This window comes from Anastrepha obliqua, chromosome 1 (genome assembly GCF_027943255.1).
Source record: "Anastrepha obliqua isolate idAnaObli1 chromosome 1, idAnaObli1_1.0, whole genome shotgun sequence".
Lineage (NCBI taxonomy): Eukaryota > Metazoa > Arthropoda > Insecta > Diptera > Tephritidae > Anastrepha > Anastrepha obliqua.
In genome coordinates, this window is record NC_072892.1 from 124,451,590 (window position 1) to 124,468,029 (window position 16,440).

Sequence of the window (16,440 nt, forward strand, 5' to 3'; positions counted from 1 at the left end):
TTTGTTGCTCGCCGTGTGCTTGAAATTCATAATAATCTATACTGTTTCTTTTTTTCTACATACAAACATTTTTTTTTTTGTTTTGTTTCTTATTTACTCGTCATGTTTACTACATACATACATATTTATCGCTATATACTATGTAAATTTGACAATTGGTTTTACATTTTAACGGAGAACATTGCCAGCATGTTGCTCGTGGTTTGCCAATTTTTTTCACTAAAACTAGTTGTTTTTTTACTTTTTTCAATTGGATTTCTTTTTGTGTGTTTTATTAATAATTTTATCTCTCGGTACGTAAAAACAGTAAAAAATCGAAAAATCATTTAAAAAATCTATAATCAATTCGGCATCTCAAAAAACTTTGCATTGTCAATTAAATGTTGCTCATATTTCGCATTGTTGCTTGGTGGCGTTTCCTTGTGTACAACGATTTCTTTGTGTTTTTTTTTTATTCATTTCAATACATCACCCACTTTTTATATCTTTCAAAATTATTTGGCAGATCAATGAGTTTTTTTTGTTTTGTTGTTATTTGTTTGGTAACTTTTAAAATATACCACGTAATTATTTTTTTTAGTATTTTTTTTTTTAATTTTTTGCAAACTTTACTACTGTTTCTAAATTCTTTGTGTTCGCTCAGTGTTTCTCACACACATAATACATATACACATGAAAATAAATATTTTCTATCTGCTGAAAATGCTTGATCTAGCCAATGCACTACTATTTTTTGCGCTTTAATTTTTTCTGTTGCTTGTTTTTTTATTTTATTTTTGTTTTGTTTTATTTGGGTTTCAAGTATGCGCTATGATTGGTTAATTTCAACTACAGCTATGACGACGTCGTGTGTAAACATCCCTACAATATACACATTAAGTAATACTAATTCCCAGCTTCACGTCCCTTAGGTGCTCCCGGCGCCTAAATGAGGGTCAGTGTTTTTTGTTTGTCCCTGCTGCCCTTTTTTGTGGGGTCTTACAAAAATTTGGCATCTTATGAAATCCATTGAAATACTCTTATTTGTATTTTGGCTAGTAAGTTATCAAGTTCGCCGCATTCCACTCGCAGGTTGGTTCGCTTAAACGAAGGCGTTTATAAAATGCAAAAAATCTAAATTGTCTCGCAGTTGAGAACCCAACTGAAATTCGTTCTCGTATTACCCGTAATTTTAGTTAACATTTAATTCAATATTTCTATATCTATATATATATATGTATATATATTTTTTAATTATTTTTCTTTTGCAGTTTGGCTCGTTCTTGACTCGTGTGCAGCGAAAGTGTGAAAATATTTCAAAGTGGAAGGTGAGTCCTTTTTACGTTTCTTGAGCCCTTATGAAAATCTAAATTTATTTAACTTATAAGCGTTCGAGTGCCTTTGCACTCGCTTTCTAGGGTGGGGTGGTTATAACTCTTTTCAATTTTTTCGTTCTATAATATTTTACTCCTTTCTGTTGATCGTTTTATCTCTTCCTCCTACTTTTCCGCTTCCTCTTGCTCCTCTTTCTCCTCATACTATATTGCTTTTTGTGGGCTCATTCGCGTTATTCGCGCTTAAAATATGAAATCCCCACAATCCATGGCATAGTCAAAGTCCTCGCCGCCGAGATCTTCCACGCCTGTCGAATGGAAATCGAAGCCGCCAATATCGGTGTGGTAGACGGCGCCACTGCAAGACGTGTCCACAAGATTGGTGCAGTGCGTGGTGGGCAGTGCGTGTAGGGTAAAAGTGTCCTCACACTGCGACCAAGTCAAACCTGCCGAAACACAAGAAAAACACATTATAGACTATGAAGACTTGATGGTCTGAGAGGTTTATAAAAGATGTGACTACTAGAAATATTTTATATTTAACAACAAGAACAAGTTGAAATTTATTACAGAGTCTCTTGAGTCTTATTATAGGCTTATTTTTAATTTTTTAGTATCTATTACCTATCTGATATATACTGATTACTATATCTGATTTAAAAATAAAAAATAAATAATTGGCGCGTACACTTCTGTTAGGTGTTTGGCCGAGCTCCTCCTCCTATTTGTGGTGTGCGTGTTGATGTTGTTCCACAAATGGAGGGATCTACAGTTTCAAGCCGACTCCGAACGGCAGATATTTTTATGAGGAGCTTTTTCATGGCAGAAATACACTCGGAGGTTTGCCATTGCCTGCCGAGGGGCGACCGCTATTAGAATAATGTTTTTATTAATTTTGCTTTCACCGAGATTCGAACCAACGATCTTTCTGTGAATTCCGAATGGTAATCACGCACCAACCCATTCGTCTACGGCGGCCGATGATTTACCTCATAAAATTAAAAGTTAATTGTTAATAAATAGCTAATAAATTTCTCTTTCAATTGGTCGGTTACATTGTTTTTAAAAAATACAAGCGGAGGGCCTTAGAGCTGTAGGCTCTAGAGTTGCAGTTGTAAACGATGCAACAAAAATTCAAATTGATTGAGCAATCCTTTTTATATATGTGTAGAAAGAAGTCCCTTAAATCCCTTTCAAATGTTGGCCGTAACTGCGCCGTATTTCCGCTATCCATATCTCGTTAATATCTTCAGTAATGTTGGATCCCAATGAATTTAGTTTGACAGTAGCTACGCGCGATCTTTTGTTGCATTACTTCAACTCCTCACATGACACCGAAGTTTCTTGCTTTCGTATGAGTGTCAATGTCTTCACGATGCTTAGGCCATACGATGAAGCATTGTCTAATAGAAATTGCTCCATCATTTTCTGGTTATACATCCAACATCAATTTAAAGTTTCAGGAAGATTTGACCAGTTCGATCACTAAATGTGAATACTTTAAATTCATTTGATCAGCTTCTCGAGTACATGCCATTACAACGTTCACAATCCACAAGGGAAGAGTGAGAACGGGACGATGAAAGATAGGGCGAGTCCATCCGTGTATACACAGATGGCTCAAAGCTCGAGGTCAGGGTGGGCGAAGGTGTATACTCCGAGCATCTGGGGATCTTCTTCAGTTTTCAGTTCGCCGTCTACTGTAGTGTCTTTCAGGCTGAACTGATGGCAATAATGAAAGCCGCGACACTGATACTGTGTGATTCGATATCCGGGAATGATATCTACATTTTCACCGATAGCCAAGCGGCGAGAAAATCCTTCACAGTCGACAACCTCCAAGGTAGCCTTGAAATGCCGTACATCTTTTAACGAGATGGCTGGATCATTTCACCTAAAGGTAACATGGATTCCTGTCCATCCCCACATTGAGGGTAACTGTAGAGCAGATGAATTAGCAAGGCTCGGCACCAAATTAACGGATGGGTACATAGACAATGACATAGGAATACCCTTACAAACAAGTAAGCTACTCATCCTTAAAAAAATCGTAAGGAAAGCAAACGAAAGATGTCGTAATGTAGCCACCTGCCAAATCGCCCGTCAACTATGGCCGACTCTCAATGCTAAATGCACAGAATTTCTACTAAACCAAAATAAGACCAGTCTTAGCACACTGATCTCAATTATAACGGGGCTCTGCCTAATAGGTAGGCACGCCCAGAGGGTGGGTGTGCAAACACATGACTTCTGCAGAAGCTGTCTGGATGAAGAAGAGGAAGGGACGATCCCGCTCCTTCTGGGCCATTGCCGTGCTCTATTCAGATAATGCCGAATGGTACTAAAGCTGATTTTTTTGTTTCAACGAATTGCTAGAGCTTCTCGTCTATCCAGTACCAGAAGGTCTCCTGTTCGTCCTTGAGCTTGCAACACTCAATATCGGTGTGTAAACATATAACGTAGTACCCTTTAAGAATTAGTAGATTTGTATACTTTGTGCACTTCGTGTTTTTGTATTTTGTTATCCCTAAGCTTTGGTTCATCCTATTCTCCGATATAGGTTTACAATACGAGAAATCGAAATTAAAAAACCGCTAATTCCCAGCTTCCGGAGGGAACCGGAAATATTAAAATTGTATTCTTGAGTAGTTTGGCTAAGACTACTAAGGCTACCGAAAGGAATTTTGTGAATTACTAGCTAACCAAAAAAAAAATATATAGTTTAGCGACAATCCCTAGGAAAATAATTTTTAGTCCTTTATTTCCCTTATTTTATAACGAATTTGAAACCAAACCTTTAAATTATATTACACTTACCGCCACTCCACACACCATTCGGCAAAGTGGCCCAACCCCAACCATGTCCCCAAGGTAATGCGCAGGCCAATGCCGGCTTCGAGTCGGGCTTTTTACTCAACACAGCTACGGCGGCGTCACTCTTCACCAACGGATTCTGTACGTAGAATGTGCGATGGTGGGCCAAAGCAGGATGAGCGCTGCTGCTTCTGTGCGCCAAAACTTTGCGTTGTTTCACTTCAGACGTAGTGGCCGCTACAACAAAAGTAATAAAACAGTTATTCGTATGAGTCAGTGAATTGGTTGCATTCGAACTTACGCCGTATGCGCACCAACGGTCGACGTAGGACATTCATAAGATGCGGCTTGTCAACTACGAGTTCAATTTGTGGTGGCGGAGGCAGCTAAATAACAAAAAATGACAGAAAGGAAAATATAAAACATATATTTCTTAATGTAATGCAGTATTTGTGTGCTAATCAACTCACCGTCTTAGTTATGGCGTCAACCCATTCACTGTACCAGATAGAAAAAAAAAACGGACACTTCAAATTCACATACTTAAAAATTTATTTAACAACTATTTACCTGACTTCCTGTTCCGATTTGGCTAGCATCCAATATACTTTGGAACGTTTTCTTCTCGAGCCCAACGCAATCAGCTGTGACACACTGCAACCTTCGGGCAGTGGTGGGCGTCGTGGTATTTGCCCAGTCCAGTGTGCAATGGCCAACATCTCCGGCGCCTCTTTGACTAATATCTTACCAGCTGGCGATGATCTCCCAGGTTCCTGTATTCAAGAGTTTTTTAATTTTGATTATCAGACAAAATTCGGAGTGTAGTTAAAGTAAGTAATACAAACACATATAAGTGCCGTAAGTAACGTAAGAGGTAGAAATGTTGCAAAATTAATTTTTGTTGGCATCAATAGAAGGTGGCTTAAACCATACTTCTTCTCTAATTTCAAACTTGAATACCATCCAATTTTATGTCATCAGCAAAAGGACAGATTCTTAAATTTTCATAAGAAACTTATTTCGAGGCAGAAATGAACTGGAAAGGATTCGCTATTGCTTGGTGGGTAGAAAATGTTTCTAATATACACACATACACACGTAAATATCATACTAAGTTACATAAAGCAAATCGTTTGGGAATAAGACAAGGTGTTCAGAGCATTTACTTAAATTACAGAGGCAACGTTTTTCTACTCTCCAACAACAGCTAATAACAACAAAGCAACGGGAGTTGATGTGCTGCCTGCTGAGTTTTTCAAATACGTCAATTCGACAGGAAGCAAATGGAAGGGGCAGCTGTCGAACGAGGTGAGGCGAACAAAGCCATCAGTACAATCGCTTCATCGCTCACTCGCCAAACTTTGAGGTGAAAGGTGATTGCAACAATTGAGTAAACCCGCGTTGCACAGAATGTAAAGGTTAACCGGCTGCCAAAGATTTTATTTATTTATTTATTCAGTAATGCCTACAAAAAAAATTCGGAACAGACATTTTAGAGATTAATTAAATGATTTTGAAGCAATCAATTGATTTTCTGATGGAACCGGACTTAAGGCAGCGGTTTGTTTATGAACAAACTGAGATTTTATAAGAAAACACATAAGAAAAAACAAAGTAGCCTTCAGTCATGTAACCGTCAGAACAACGGCAGATTGGCAGAGCGTAAGAATACATGTAAATGAGTGGACAGAATCTCCGGTGAAGTGACAGTCGAAGTTACTCTCAAACTTTTGCTTCCGATGACTAACCTTGTGATCCATTATCCTTGGACCAAAATCATCTATGCTATTGATTTGTATTCGATAACATAAAGAAACCACGAAAGGCTCTTGCAGTGACACATTATGTGAAGTGTAATTTATTGTTTTTCGACAGGGATCGGCACTCAAAGTGCCAATTTCACACCGATGGCCGTGCATCAGCTGTCTGTTAGTTGGCTAAATGGCAGTCCAGAGTATTGCTTATAGGTGCTTGGAAGCATTTTGCCGAAAGTAAGCGCGAAAAAAGAAAATCAGTAATGGATTTCAAACGTAATAGTGTGGTTGCATTGTATTTAGCTGGAAAATCGCAACCTGCTATTGTTCGTGTTTTAGTTTATCGCACCATTGCTAGTTACAATGATACTGGTAGCATCGCGAAATATCATGGAGGCGGTCATCAAAAGACTGAAACGTCACGTGAAATAGTTCAAAAAGTGAAGAAGCGACTTGAGCGAAACCCCCGACGAAGTGTCAATCAAATGGCGTAAGAACTGAAAACATCTGACCGTAGCATCCGCCGCATACTGGAAAATTGTCTCAAAGTCAAGATCCAAGTCTCAAGATCCAAAAGGCGCATGATCTCACACCATAGCAGCAACAGGTCAGACTTGAGAGAACGAAGGAGTTGCTTCGGTTTGCCGAAAGCGGTGAATTTCCGAAAATTGTGTTTTCTGACGAGAACATTTTTCAGACCGAGCAATTCGTTAACTCCCTAAACGATAGGATTTGTTTGACCGACCGTTCATACGAGAATTGAATCAACGATTGGTCCTCAGGAGGTAGCACCCTCCTCAGGTAATAGCCTGGCGTCAAGGTAAATGTGAAATATTATGGGAAAAGTATTCGGTGACAAACCATGGACGTTTCAACAGGTCTCGTCATCGTCTCACAAAGCTCGAGTGAACCAAGAATGGCTAAAAAACAACGTTCCGAACTTCATAACCTCCACACAATGGCTCTCAAATTCTCCAGACGTGAATCCGATGGATTATTCTCTTTGGGCCATTTTGGAGAGCAAAGTCCGAACTAAAAGATTCATCAGTCTCGAGGCGCTGAAAAACGGCATTGTCCGCGAGTGTCCCAAAAACCCTCCAACTCACATTCGGGCAGCTTGCAATTCGTTTCCGGGCCGTCTCAAGGCCATAGTCAAGGCAAAAGGTGGTCATATCGAGCAAAAGTAAATTGATTCTTAATTTTGTATTATTTTCACACATTTTTTACTTTGAATTGAATAAAAGTATTTTTCCAAGCTAAATATATGGCTTTTTAATTGATTATCCTTCGAGTGCCCGACCCTGTAATATTAGTCTGGGGAAAAAGAAAAACAATACTTTAGCATAAAGTTTTCGCGCAAATAGTTTGAAACTATTTTATGGTCGATCTTTAATTCTTTGGCAATGCTACGATTACTTACATACCGGTCAATTTCGATTACTTCTGTGGTTTTATCAACATTTTCTTTGACATCAAAATGCCAGAATGGAATCGATGAAACCAATATTGCAATTATATTAGTTATTACAGTATCGGCACTATAATCACTCGGAATTTCAGCGGACTGGCTTGCATTTTCGCCTTTATCAAAGAAAAACTATGAAATGTACCGAATTTTCTATTTGTTGACTTCCATTGCTAACACCCTGTAAGTCACAACTGGATGGAACAAAAAAAAAAAACAGCAAACAAATTTTTGAAATTGTGGAATTTCCCCGTGTGAACGACCACAAACTTCAAATTATTTGGTCGATACTTTACGAGATATCGGACACTACAGCCATCAACCGAGAAAATAATAGTATTATTTTTCCCCAAACTAATATAATAATTAGAGTATAAATAATGTATAATATAATTTTCTAAATTTTCATTGATGCATTATTTACATATTTACCGATTGTTCGGGTAGTTTTCATAACTTTTCTTTGCACTTACCGTAAACCAAGCCATTGTCGAATCATCGTACAGCACAACCCATTCCTCGGCCCAACGATTCCATAGTAGTTGTTCTATACAAAGTAAAAAACAAAAAAATATAATTAGAAATAAAAGCTAAGCATAGTGCAGTGATGCAAAGTGTGTCAGGTAGCAATGACACTCATTTTAAATACGCAGGCTTGGCATTTTGCCTTTATTCTGCCTCATTTTTCAAAAAATAGGGCTACCGAAAAGTAATGTCGTTTCCGCGCATGCCAATGCTTCTGTACGTTTATGAGATCAAAGCGTAGTTGAAAGTCATGCCAAAGACATTACAAAGTTAAAGTGAATTGTTTAGTTGTGAAAACTTAAGTTTTCAATTTTCTTTCGCCAATTTGAGTGAGATTCATATCCGCCTTTGCATGCTTTTGAAGTTTCACAAGGGTAGTAATATAGGGTTTTTCAGTAAGAGCGCTTCAACTTTTGAACTTTTTTGAATAAAACACAAACGGTTTGACTTTTTTAACTAATTTTTTTTTTATTATCGAGTTTGAACATATACAATTAAGTATGAAATTCGATTTCTTTTGCATGACCACCGCGTGCACGTTTTACGAAGTCCAATCGTTGAACCCAATTTTCGACCACTCTTTTGCATAAATCGGCCGAAATTCCAGCAATTTCGCGTTCAATATTGGCTCTGAGCTCACAAATCGTCGCCGGCTTGTTACTGTAGACCAATGACTTCACATGACCCCAAAACGGGACGGCATGTTGAATGGACCGTAAAATGGCCGTAATGCTCTTAAAGTAGCAGCAACAGAACGATTATTTTCATAAAAAATGTGCACGATTTGCAATCGTTGCTCAAGTGTGTAGCGTTCCATGATGAAATGTATACTAATGAAGTTTACAAATGACAAGCGAAAAATAAAAAATATTGCGTCGTTCGCCCTCCCTATCGGAAAAAAGTTGAAGCGCACCTATTGAATAACCCTATGCAATAGCTGCTACCTAAAACATTTGCGAAGTTTATCCCAGTGCCTTAGATGTTCGTAAATGTCAAAAGTGGTTTTCTAAGTTCAGATCAGATAATTTCGATCTCTCCGATTCACATCGATCAGAAAGACCAACAATTTAAGGGCGAAATTGAAAGCAAATTTGTGTTAAACAATCGAGGAACTGCCAAATACTCTTCAAACAGCCTTTATCGCCCACCCAAAAACATTTCAACAAATTAGTAAAACAGGCAGGGCAGGTGTTTGAGTTCCGCATAATCGGTCTGAAGAAAACACCGATCCGTGGCAATACAGAAACGTTTTTTGATTGAGTTTTTGATTGAATTGATCATTGCAGATGAAGAATTTATACTTTATGTTAATCCAAATCCCGAAAGGGAGTGGCTCTCTCCGAGTGAACCACTACAAAGGGCTGCAAAGCTAGGTTTACATCCGAAAAAGGGGCTGTTTGTGTGTTTAGTGAGGTATTCCTGGAATCGTACATTTGGGAGTGCTTAAATCTGGAGCAACTGTTAATGCAGACCTTAATTGTGGGCAAATCAATCCTTGATTGAAAAGTATTCATAGATTATCAATAGAAAAAACGTTATTTTGCAATACTATGAAAAATATTAATGGATTGGAGGGGAAGGTACTTCCTCACCCTCACCCTCACCCTCACCCCCACCCTCACTCATCCACCAAACTTATTCGGTTCACAGCATCACTTTTTTAACAAACAAACAAAAAAATGCCATCTTCGAATAATTTATTGCAAAACCAATGGGTTTTTGTAGATCCGGCATTGAAACTTTGCACACTAAATGGCAAAAAGTTTTTGCTTTCGCGCTTGCGGATTTATGCACAGAAGGGGAAACATTGTAAGCCGTTATTACTTCAAAGCTACAAATTGAATTAGTTGTAATAAAGTATTTTAAACTGTTAAATATTTTCTTTAATTAGAATATATATATATATATATATATATATAATTGGCGCGTACACCCCTTTTGTGGTGTGCGTCTTGATGTTGTTCCACAAATGGAGGGACCTACAGCTTTAGGCCGACTCCGAACGGCAAATATTTTTATGAGGAGCTTTTTCATGGCAGAAATACACTTGGAGGTTTGCCATTGCCTGCCGAGGGATTAGAATATACAGGGCCCGCCATCTATCGTTACGGATTTGAACTAGGTATTATTTGAAGAATGGTAGCACTTAGCTGTCGTCTGGTTTGACAGAAAATTAGTTTTATTCTTCCGCTGAACGAAAACGGTTGTGTATACGCTCAAAGAACGCTGGGAAATATTGCGACATTACTTTGAAAATCATGGTAATGTTGCAGAATGTGTACGAAAATTACGTACGGAAATGGGAAGAAGAAAAGCACCGAATGAAGCGTATGTGCGTTACTTTGCGAAAAAAGTACGAGAAACTGGGTTGCTTATTGACAAACCAACGCGTGACCGACCAAAAACCGTGCGTACACCCGAAAATATTGCTGCTGTGGCCGAGAGTGCTCGTGAATCACCAGGAACATCAGTTCACCGTCGTTCTCAACAATTGGACATTTCGGAGACATCATTGAGACGAATTTTGCGTAAAGACCTTGGTATGGAAGCCGAGGCAGCCATATGAACGAAGTTGTGTTCCATCATTAACCGGAAGGATTGTACTTCAAAATAAAAAAAACAGTTTGAAAAAAAATATTGAGTAGTTTCTTTTTTATAGCATTTTTAATTCCGTAAAGTTATATGGCGGACCCTATATATAGGTTTATAATAATAGACTTTCCGTTTCAAAAAATTTTTAATATTTATTTTATACTATTTTTATTTTTAAACAAAAATTCAGCGCATAGATAAGGTATTAGGGGTAGTCAGAATTTTCAAAAAATTCAGTAGTTTCTTAAACATTTTGTGTGAAAATTTGAAGTAAATCCGACAAATACCTTTCGACTTATTCAACAATTAACAAAGGGCGTATAACTCTCAAACCTAACTTCCTCAAAACTATGTTTTTTGAACTGGTGATCACTGTAACTTAAAAACCGCTTGGTAGATTTCAATAAAATTTATACTGCTTTTGAAAAACATGAAAAACTCGTGCTTGATCGAAGGAGTTTTTTTTTCAAAAATTTCGATTTTTTTAAATAATTAATTGTCGGTGTTTTTCTCGAAAATCTGAAAAATATTTACTGAGACTGCCATATTGTTAATTTTGAAAAAAAGCTTCGATCAGGCATAAGATTATCTATTAATAAAACTAATTTCTCTTGTCCGATTGATTTTAGATGAATCTCCAAGGACTTGGGATGATCACCGCGAGGGACTTCTAGAGAAACGGGCTCCACACAAATAGCGATAACTTTTACAATTATTAATTTATTTTTTTAAACTTTTTTTATTTTTGTATTGTAAAATAAAGCAACTGACTAGCAAAAAAAATGAGTGAAAATCATCATTTCTTCGGGCCTCTGACTACCCCGATCCGACTGTTTGTAAGAGCTTTAGCGATTTTTGTCTTATGAATATCACGCACTATTGATGTACACTGTACGTTAAACTTATTTTTAATTTTTTTTAATGAAAACAGTATTTTTTAATAAAAATCATATTTTTAAACGAGTATTTTACAAATTTAGAAATTCTTGTCATTGACTTCCAACTTTGAAGGTCAACCACTCGTGCTTATAAAAAAAAGCATAAATGTAATTCTAAATTTTCAAGTATTTTGCATGTTGGAGACATTTGTACATACGTTTGCAACCAGCCACCCACTACCGCCCCTCATCTTTGCGAGCGTATAGCCCGCACTTGAGAGAAAAGTAAAATTATGAAACGGCAGAAGTGGGCACTTCATTCATTCATATAAATACACCACACATACACATTTACATATAAGTGTGCACATGAACACATGTGAGTTAGTATTTATGTACACACATACATATGTACATGCATATGTACAAACGTATATAAATTTGTTAATGTGGCAAATGCCTTTTTGCGCCAGCGAGATTCTTGAAAATTTAAACGCGCTTACAAATGTAATCTGCACCATCATCATCACCGCCAACACCGCCATCACCACCATTAGCATCAGCAGCAGCATCAGTGGTAATGGCAGTCGAAGCAGAGACAACAACAAGAAAACCTACTAATGCCATCATCATCCACAAGAGCAGCACCACCGACACCAACACCAACAGCACAAGCAATAATGCGCCATCTGCTATTTACTACAAGCAGGCGACCCTTAAAAGCCTTCACCAAATCACACATCCTCATCAACGAGGCAAAGAGTGTAAGCAACTGCGGCTATGCGCCGCTTGCCCCATGGGGCTGCCACTTAGTGTGCGCTTTGTGCCATTGTTTGTGCGCGTCGGAAGGAAGGAATTGCTGCGTCATGTCAATGTGTATTGCACTTATGCTGATTTAGCAAATTGTCGCAAAATCCTGCGAAATTGTGTACCTATAATACCAAAAAAAATGTATATTTATGTTTGTATGTCGCATGTACCTACTTACGCATACAGACATGTGATTGGTTTGGATTTTAGTTTGACAATGTCGGAAAGCATCAGTTGGCAAAGCGAATCGACAAAGCCCTTCACTGGCGCTCATATGTACATATGTATGTATGTACACATATTGTCATTAAGGCACCATTAGGTCATGAATCGGTTGACGTGCTAAAGTATTGGTGCTGTTTCTTCCGCACCTCATAAATATTCCGTGTCACCACAAGTGGCAGAAGTGTTTTCACCAAAAGTGGTTTTCAATTTTTGATTATCAATTTGATTAATTTAGCAACTGAGGAGTGCTTCTCTCAGAAAGTGGTGTGCATTCAGAGGCTTGCGTATGGTAAGTGTGCAATGAAGCCTGTCATTTAAAATTAATTTTCTATGACAAAATAGCCGATTTTTATTCGCCTCTTTCGCATTAAATCTACAAATGCCTATTCACTCACAGAAGACTCCACCTTTAGTTACTCACTTTTGTATCGCAACAAGTAGCCTCCTTTGATCTGTTTCCCAACAGTACCTGAAAATGAAGAAGACAATTTATTAGAGAAACAGAATTAATGTATATATGTATAATCATATTTATAGTCAAAGCCATAAACCGATTGTTAGAAATGGTTGCTACTAAGACCTGCAGCTAAATTTTATATAAAATCAGTTTAGAGATTGTCTTACAAGATGAACACTTTTTATTATTCTCCCTACATCTCTAAATATCGTATATGTATGCATGTAGTAGTAGTAGTATTTAGTACAAATTAATGAAAAATATACAAAATTCTATTACTTATTCTAGTATTGAGTAAAAAATGTTAACAATAATTTGACGACATTGGCATGAGCCGTATGTCGATTTATTTTTCGTGCAAAACAATTATCCGGTTTTCGGTTTGTAAAACCAGTTAAACTCTTTTATTGGTGCCACAAAGGGGAATGATGTGCATTTAGGCAGATCCTTAATAGGACATGAAGCCTCCCACCTCTCTTTCCAATCTCCCTCTTTGCCATCCCGTGGAGGTCCCGTTAACCCCAATTGAAGACTGAGTACTCAATCCCAGAGGAAGAAAGAGGAACAAAGGAAGTAGGGTGATCAGTTCCTCCTAGAGGGGATTTTCGAGCACAAGGCTGACAACCTAGTCCCACAACAAAAAAGCACAAACTTTTGTCATGGAAGCTAAAACTAAGCGTCGGATAAACAACGGAAAACTATGCCGACGACCCGGATCTCGAAAAAAGGACTATGATGATTTAAAATTATTTACTTGGAATGTTCGCACTTTATACCAGCAGTTGAACCTTACAAAGCGAGTATCTTGGCAGTACAAGAAGTTAGATGGAAAGGAACTGGAACTATACACAATCCAAAATATGATTTTTACTACAGCTGCAATCCAAAGCACCATATCTTCGGAACTTTTCTTGTCTTTGACAAAACACGACAAAATATATTGGGAGGTTGAATTAGTTTTAAAGGTTTTTTTCGAAGATTTGGGGCTTTATTGTGAAAAAACGGTACAAAATATTTTATTCGAAGTATTGGCCATCGCTAGCTACAACTTTCGCCCATCTTTCGGGCAATTTCTGGATGCCGTTTCTCCAAAATTCTGGCCGCTGCTTGGCTATCCATGACTCAACCCATATTTTGGTAGTCTCGTACGAGGAGAACCGCTGGTCCGCCAAATCGAGACTCATATGCCGGAACAAATGATAATCGGAGGGAGCTATGTCTGGACTATACGGCGGGTGGGGTAACACTTCCCAGCCAAGCGTTCCAAGGTATTTTTTGACGGGATGAGCAACATGCGGCCGAGCGTTGTCATGTTGCAAAATAACCTTGTCGTTCCTTTTTACCGTTTCCGGCCGTTTTTCTTTCAATGCCCGGCTTAAACGCATCAATTGCAGTCGGTAACGATCCCCCGTGATTGTTTCGCCCGGTTGGAGCAGCTCAAAATATACGACGCCGACCTGATCCCACCAAATGCAGAGCATGATTTTCTTGCCGTGAATATTCTGCTTGGCCGTCGACGTTGATGCGTGGCCGGGCAAATCCCATGATTTTTTGCGTTTTGGGTTATCTTAGTGGAACCATTTTTCGTCGCCAGTCACCACCCGATGCAAAAAACCCTTCCGATTTTGTCGCTCGATCAGCAATTCGCACGTAAAAAATCGCCGTTCGACGTCGCGCAGCTTCAACTCGTACGGGACCCAATGTCCTTGCTTTTGGATCATTCCCATCGCTTTTAGACGCTTGCAAACGGTTGATTTATCAACGCCCAATGATTCAGCAAGCTCTTCTTGGGTTTGGCACGAGTCCTCGTTTACCAATTCCCCCAATTCCGCGTCCTCGAACTTTTTGGGCTGGCCAAGACGCTCCTTGTCTTCGGTGTGAAAATCACCACTTTTGAATCGTCGAAACCAGTACTCACATGTTGAAATCGACGGAGTATGGTCTGGGTAGGCCTCCTGCAGCAATTCACGGGCTTGAGCTGTATTTTTTTTTTCAAATTGAAGCAGAAAAGCAAAGCTTCCCGCAAATTGCTTTTCGACGGCACGAAAGTTGACATACTCGGAGCACGAAAACACTGCGTTGTTTATACTTCAGCGAAATGACAGATACTGATAAACAAAGCCTAGAGATGAGGCTTTGTCATGAATATATATTCAGTTTTGCCAACGCGATAAAGTGATAAATAGCGCCATCTGTGTGTCACCTTTAAAACTAATTCAACCTCCCAATAATAGATTTTCAAGCCATCAACGAAAGATTATGCACCATCTGGATAAGGTCTAAATTTCACAACATAAGCGTAATAAATGGCCACTTCCCAACCGAAGAGGAATCAGATGAGGAAAGAGAAGCTTTCTATGACACGCTAGATCACATATATGAGGCGTGTCCTAAACATGACATGAAAATCATTATTGGTGATATGAACGCAAAAGTGGATAGAGAAGAAATATGCAGGAAGCATGCCGGCATACACAGTCTGCACAATACCAGCAAAGACAATGGCATTCGTCTCATTAATTTTTCTGAAACAAAAAGCATGGTAATTGGCAATACAATTATTGAAAGACGGAACATACACAAAATTACATGGGTTTCACCAGATGGCAAAACGATAAACCAAATCGACCATGTACTAGTTAATTCAAGATATAAATCCAACCTCCTTCAGGTGAGAAGCTTACGCGACGCAAACGTAAACTCTGACCATTTTTTACTTGTCACCCGAATACGCGTAAGGATAACAAAAACGAAGAAGAATATGACACACATACCTCAAAGAACCAATTTGGAAAGCCTAGACTATCTAGACATAGAAAAAAAATTTCAGAAACATCTTAACGAAAGTCTTTACGAAGTGAGCTGCTCTGAAGACATAGATGAAGGAAGATGAGGATAAGCGAAAACATAAAGGCTGCAGCTACAAAAGTGTTGGGAAAATCAGAGAACAAACGAAAAACTTCCTGGTTCGACGAAGAATGCAAAATGCCTACAGAAAAAAAGAACAATGCTCGTAAAGCAATGATAAGCCGCAAAACGCGGCAGTCTACAGAAATGTATGAGGGGAGAAGAAACTGCACAGGAAAAAAGATAATATTTAATAAGGAAAAGTTTGAGCAACTGGAATCGGACTTCAACTGCCATAATTCACTAAAGTTTTTTAAAGGCGAACAAAGACGTGAGTTTAACTCAAGGGCATACTACTGAAAAAATGAAGATAGTTCACTCTTAACGGAAAAAAACCAAATCCTCGAAAGGTGGGCAACATATTTTGATAAACTTCTTAACAGAAGCATTACAGGCATTAAACACGAACACCCACAGTTAAAGTCTTCAGAAATGGTGGAAGAACTTACTTTCCACGAGTTCATGGCGGCTATTAAAGCCCAAAAAAACAACAAATCATTTGGTTTGGACGAAATCCCAGCAGAGCTCTTTAAACATATGAGTAATAAAAACCTCCTTACCATATATCAGTTGGTTTGAAAAATCTGGAATGAAGAACGGATGCCAAAGATGTAGAAAATTAAATAAATCTGCCCTCTACGTAAAAAAGGAGACATGTTGATCTGTGAAACTTGTCGACCCATAACACTTTTGAACAGCA

The 16,440-nt window shown here is 38.4% G+C and overlaps 1 protein-coding gene across 2 annotated transcripts in view; it reads right to left on the bottom strand.

The window, feature by feature from the left end:
• Positions 1-1,279: 1,279 nt before the first annotated feature.
• Positions 1,280-16,440, bottom strand: part of LOC129253203 (uncharacterized) — a 35,064-nt gene continuing 19,903 nt past the window's right edge. Inside the window, exons 1-8 of one of the 2 annotated variants that reach the window (XM_054891484.1) lie at positions 13,001-13,061; positions 12,798-12,845; positions 7,820-7,893; positions 4,698-4,900; positions 4,598-4,625; positions 4,429-4,513; positions 4,131-4,364; positions 1,280-1,759 (exon numbers count right to left, since the gene is read on the bottom strand). In XM_054891484.1, coding sequence (XP_054747459.1) covers positions 1,557-1,759; positions 4,131-4,364; positions 4,429-4,513; positions 4,598-4,625; positions 4,698-4,900; positions 7,820-7,834 — 768 coding nt within the window. In that variant the 5' untranslated portion in view covers positions 7,835-7,893; positions 12,798-12,845; positions 13,001-13,061 and the 3' untranslated portion in view covers positions 1,280-1,556. Of the gene's footprint in view, positions 1,760-4,130; positions 4,365-4,428; positions 4,514-4,597; positions 4,626-4,697; positions 4,901-7,819; positions 7,894-12,797; positions 12,846-13,000; positions 13,062-16,440 lie in introns of those variants that run through there. The other variant, XM_054891483.1, reaches the window with a different exon arrangement.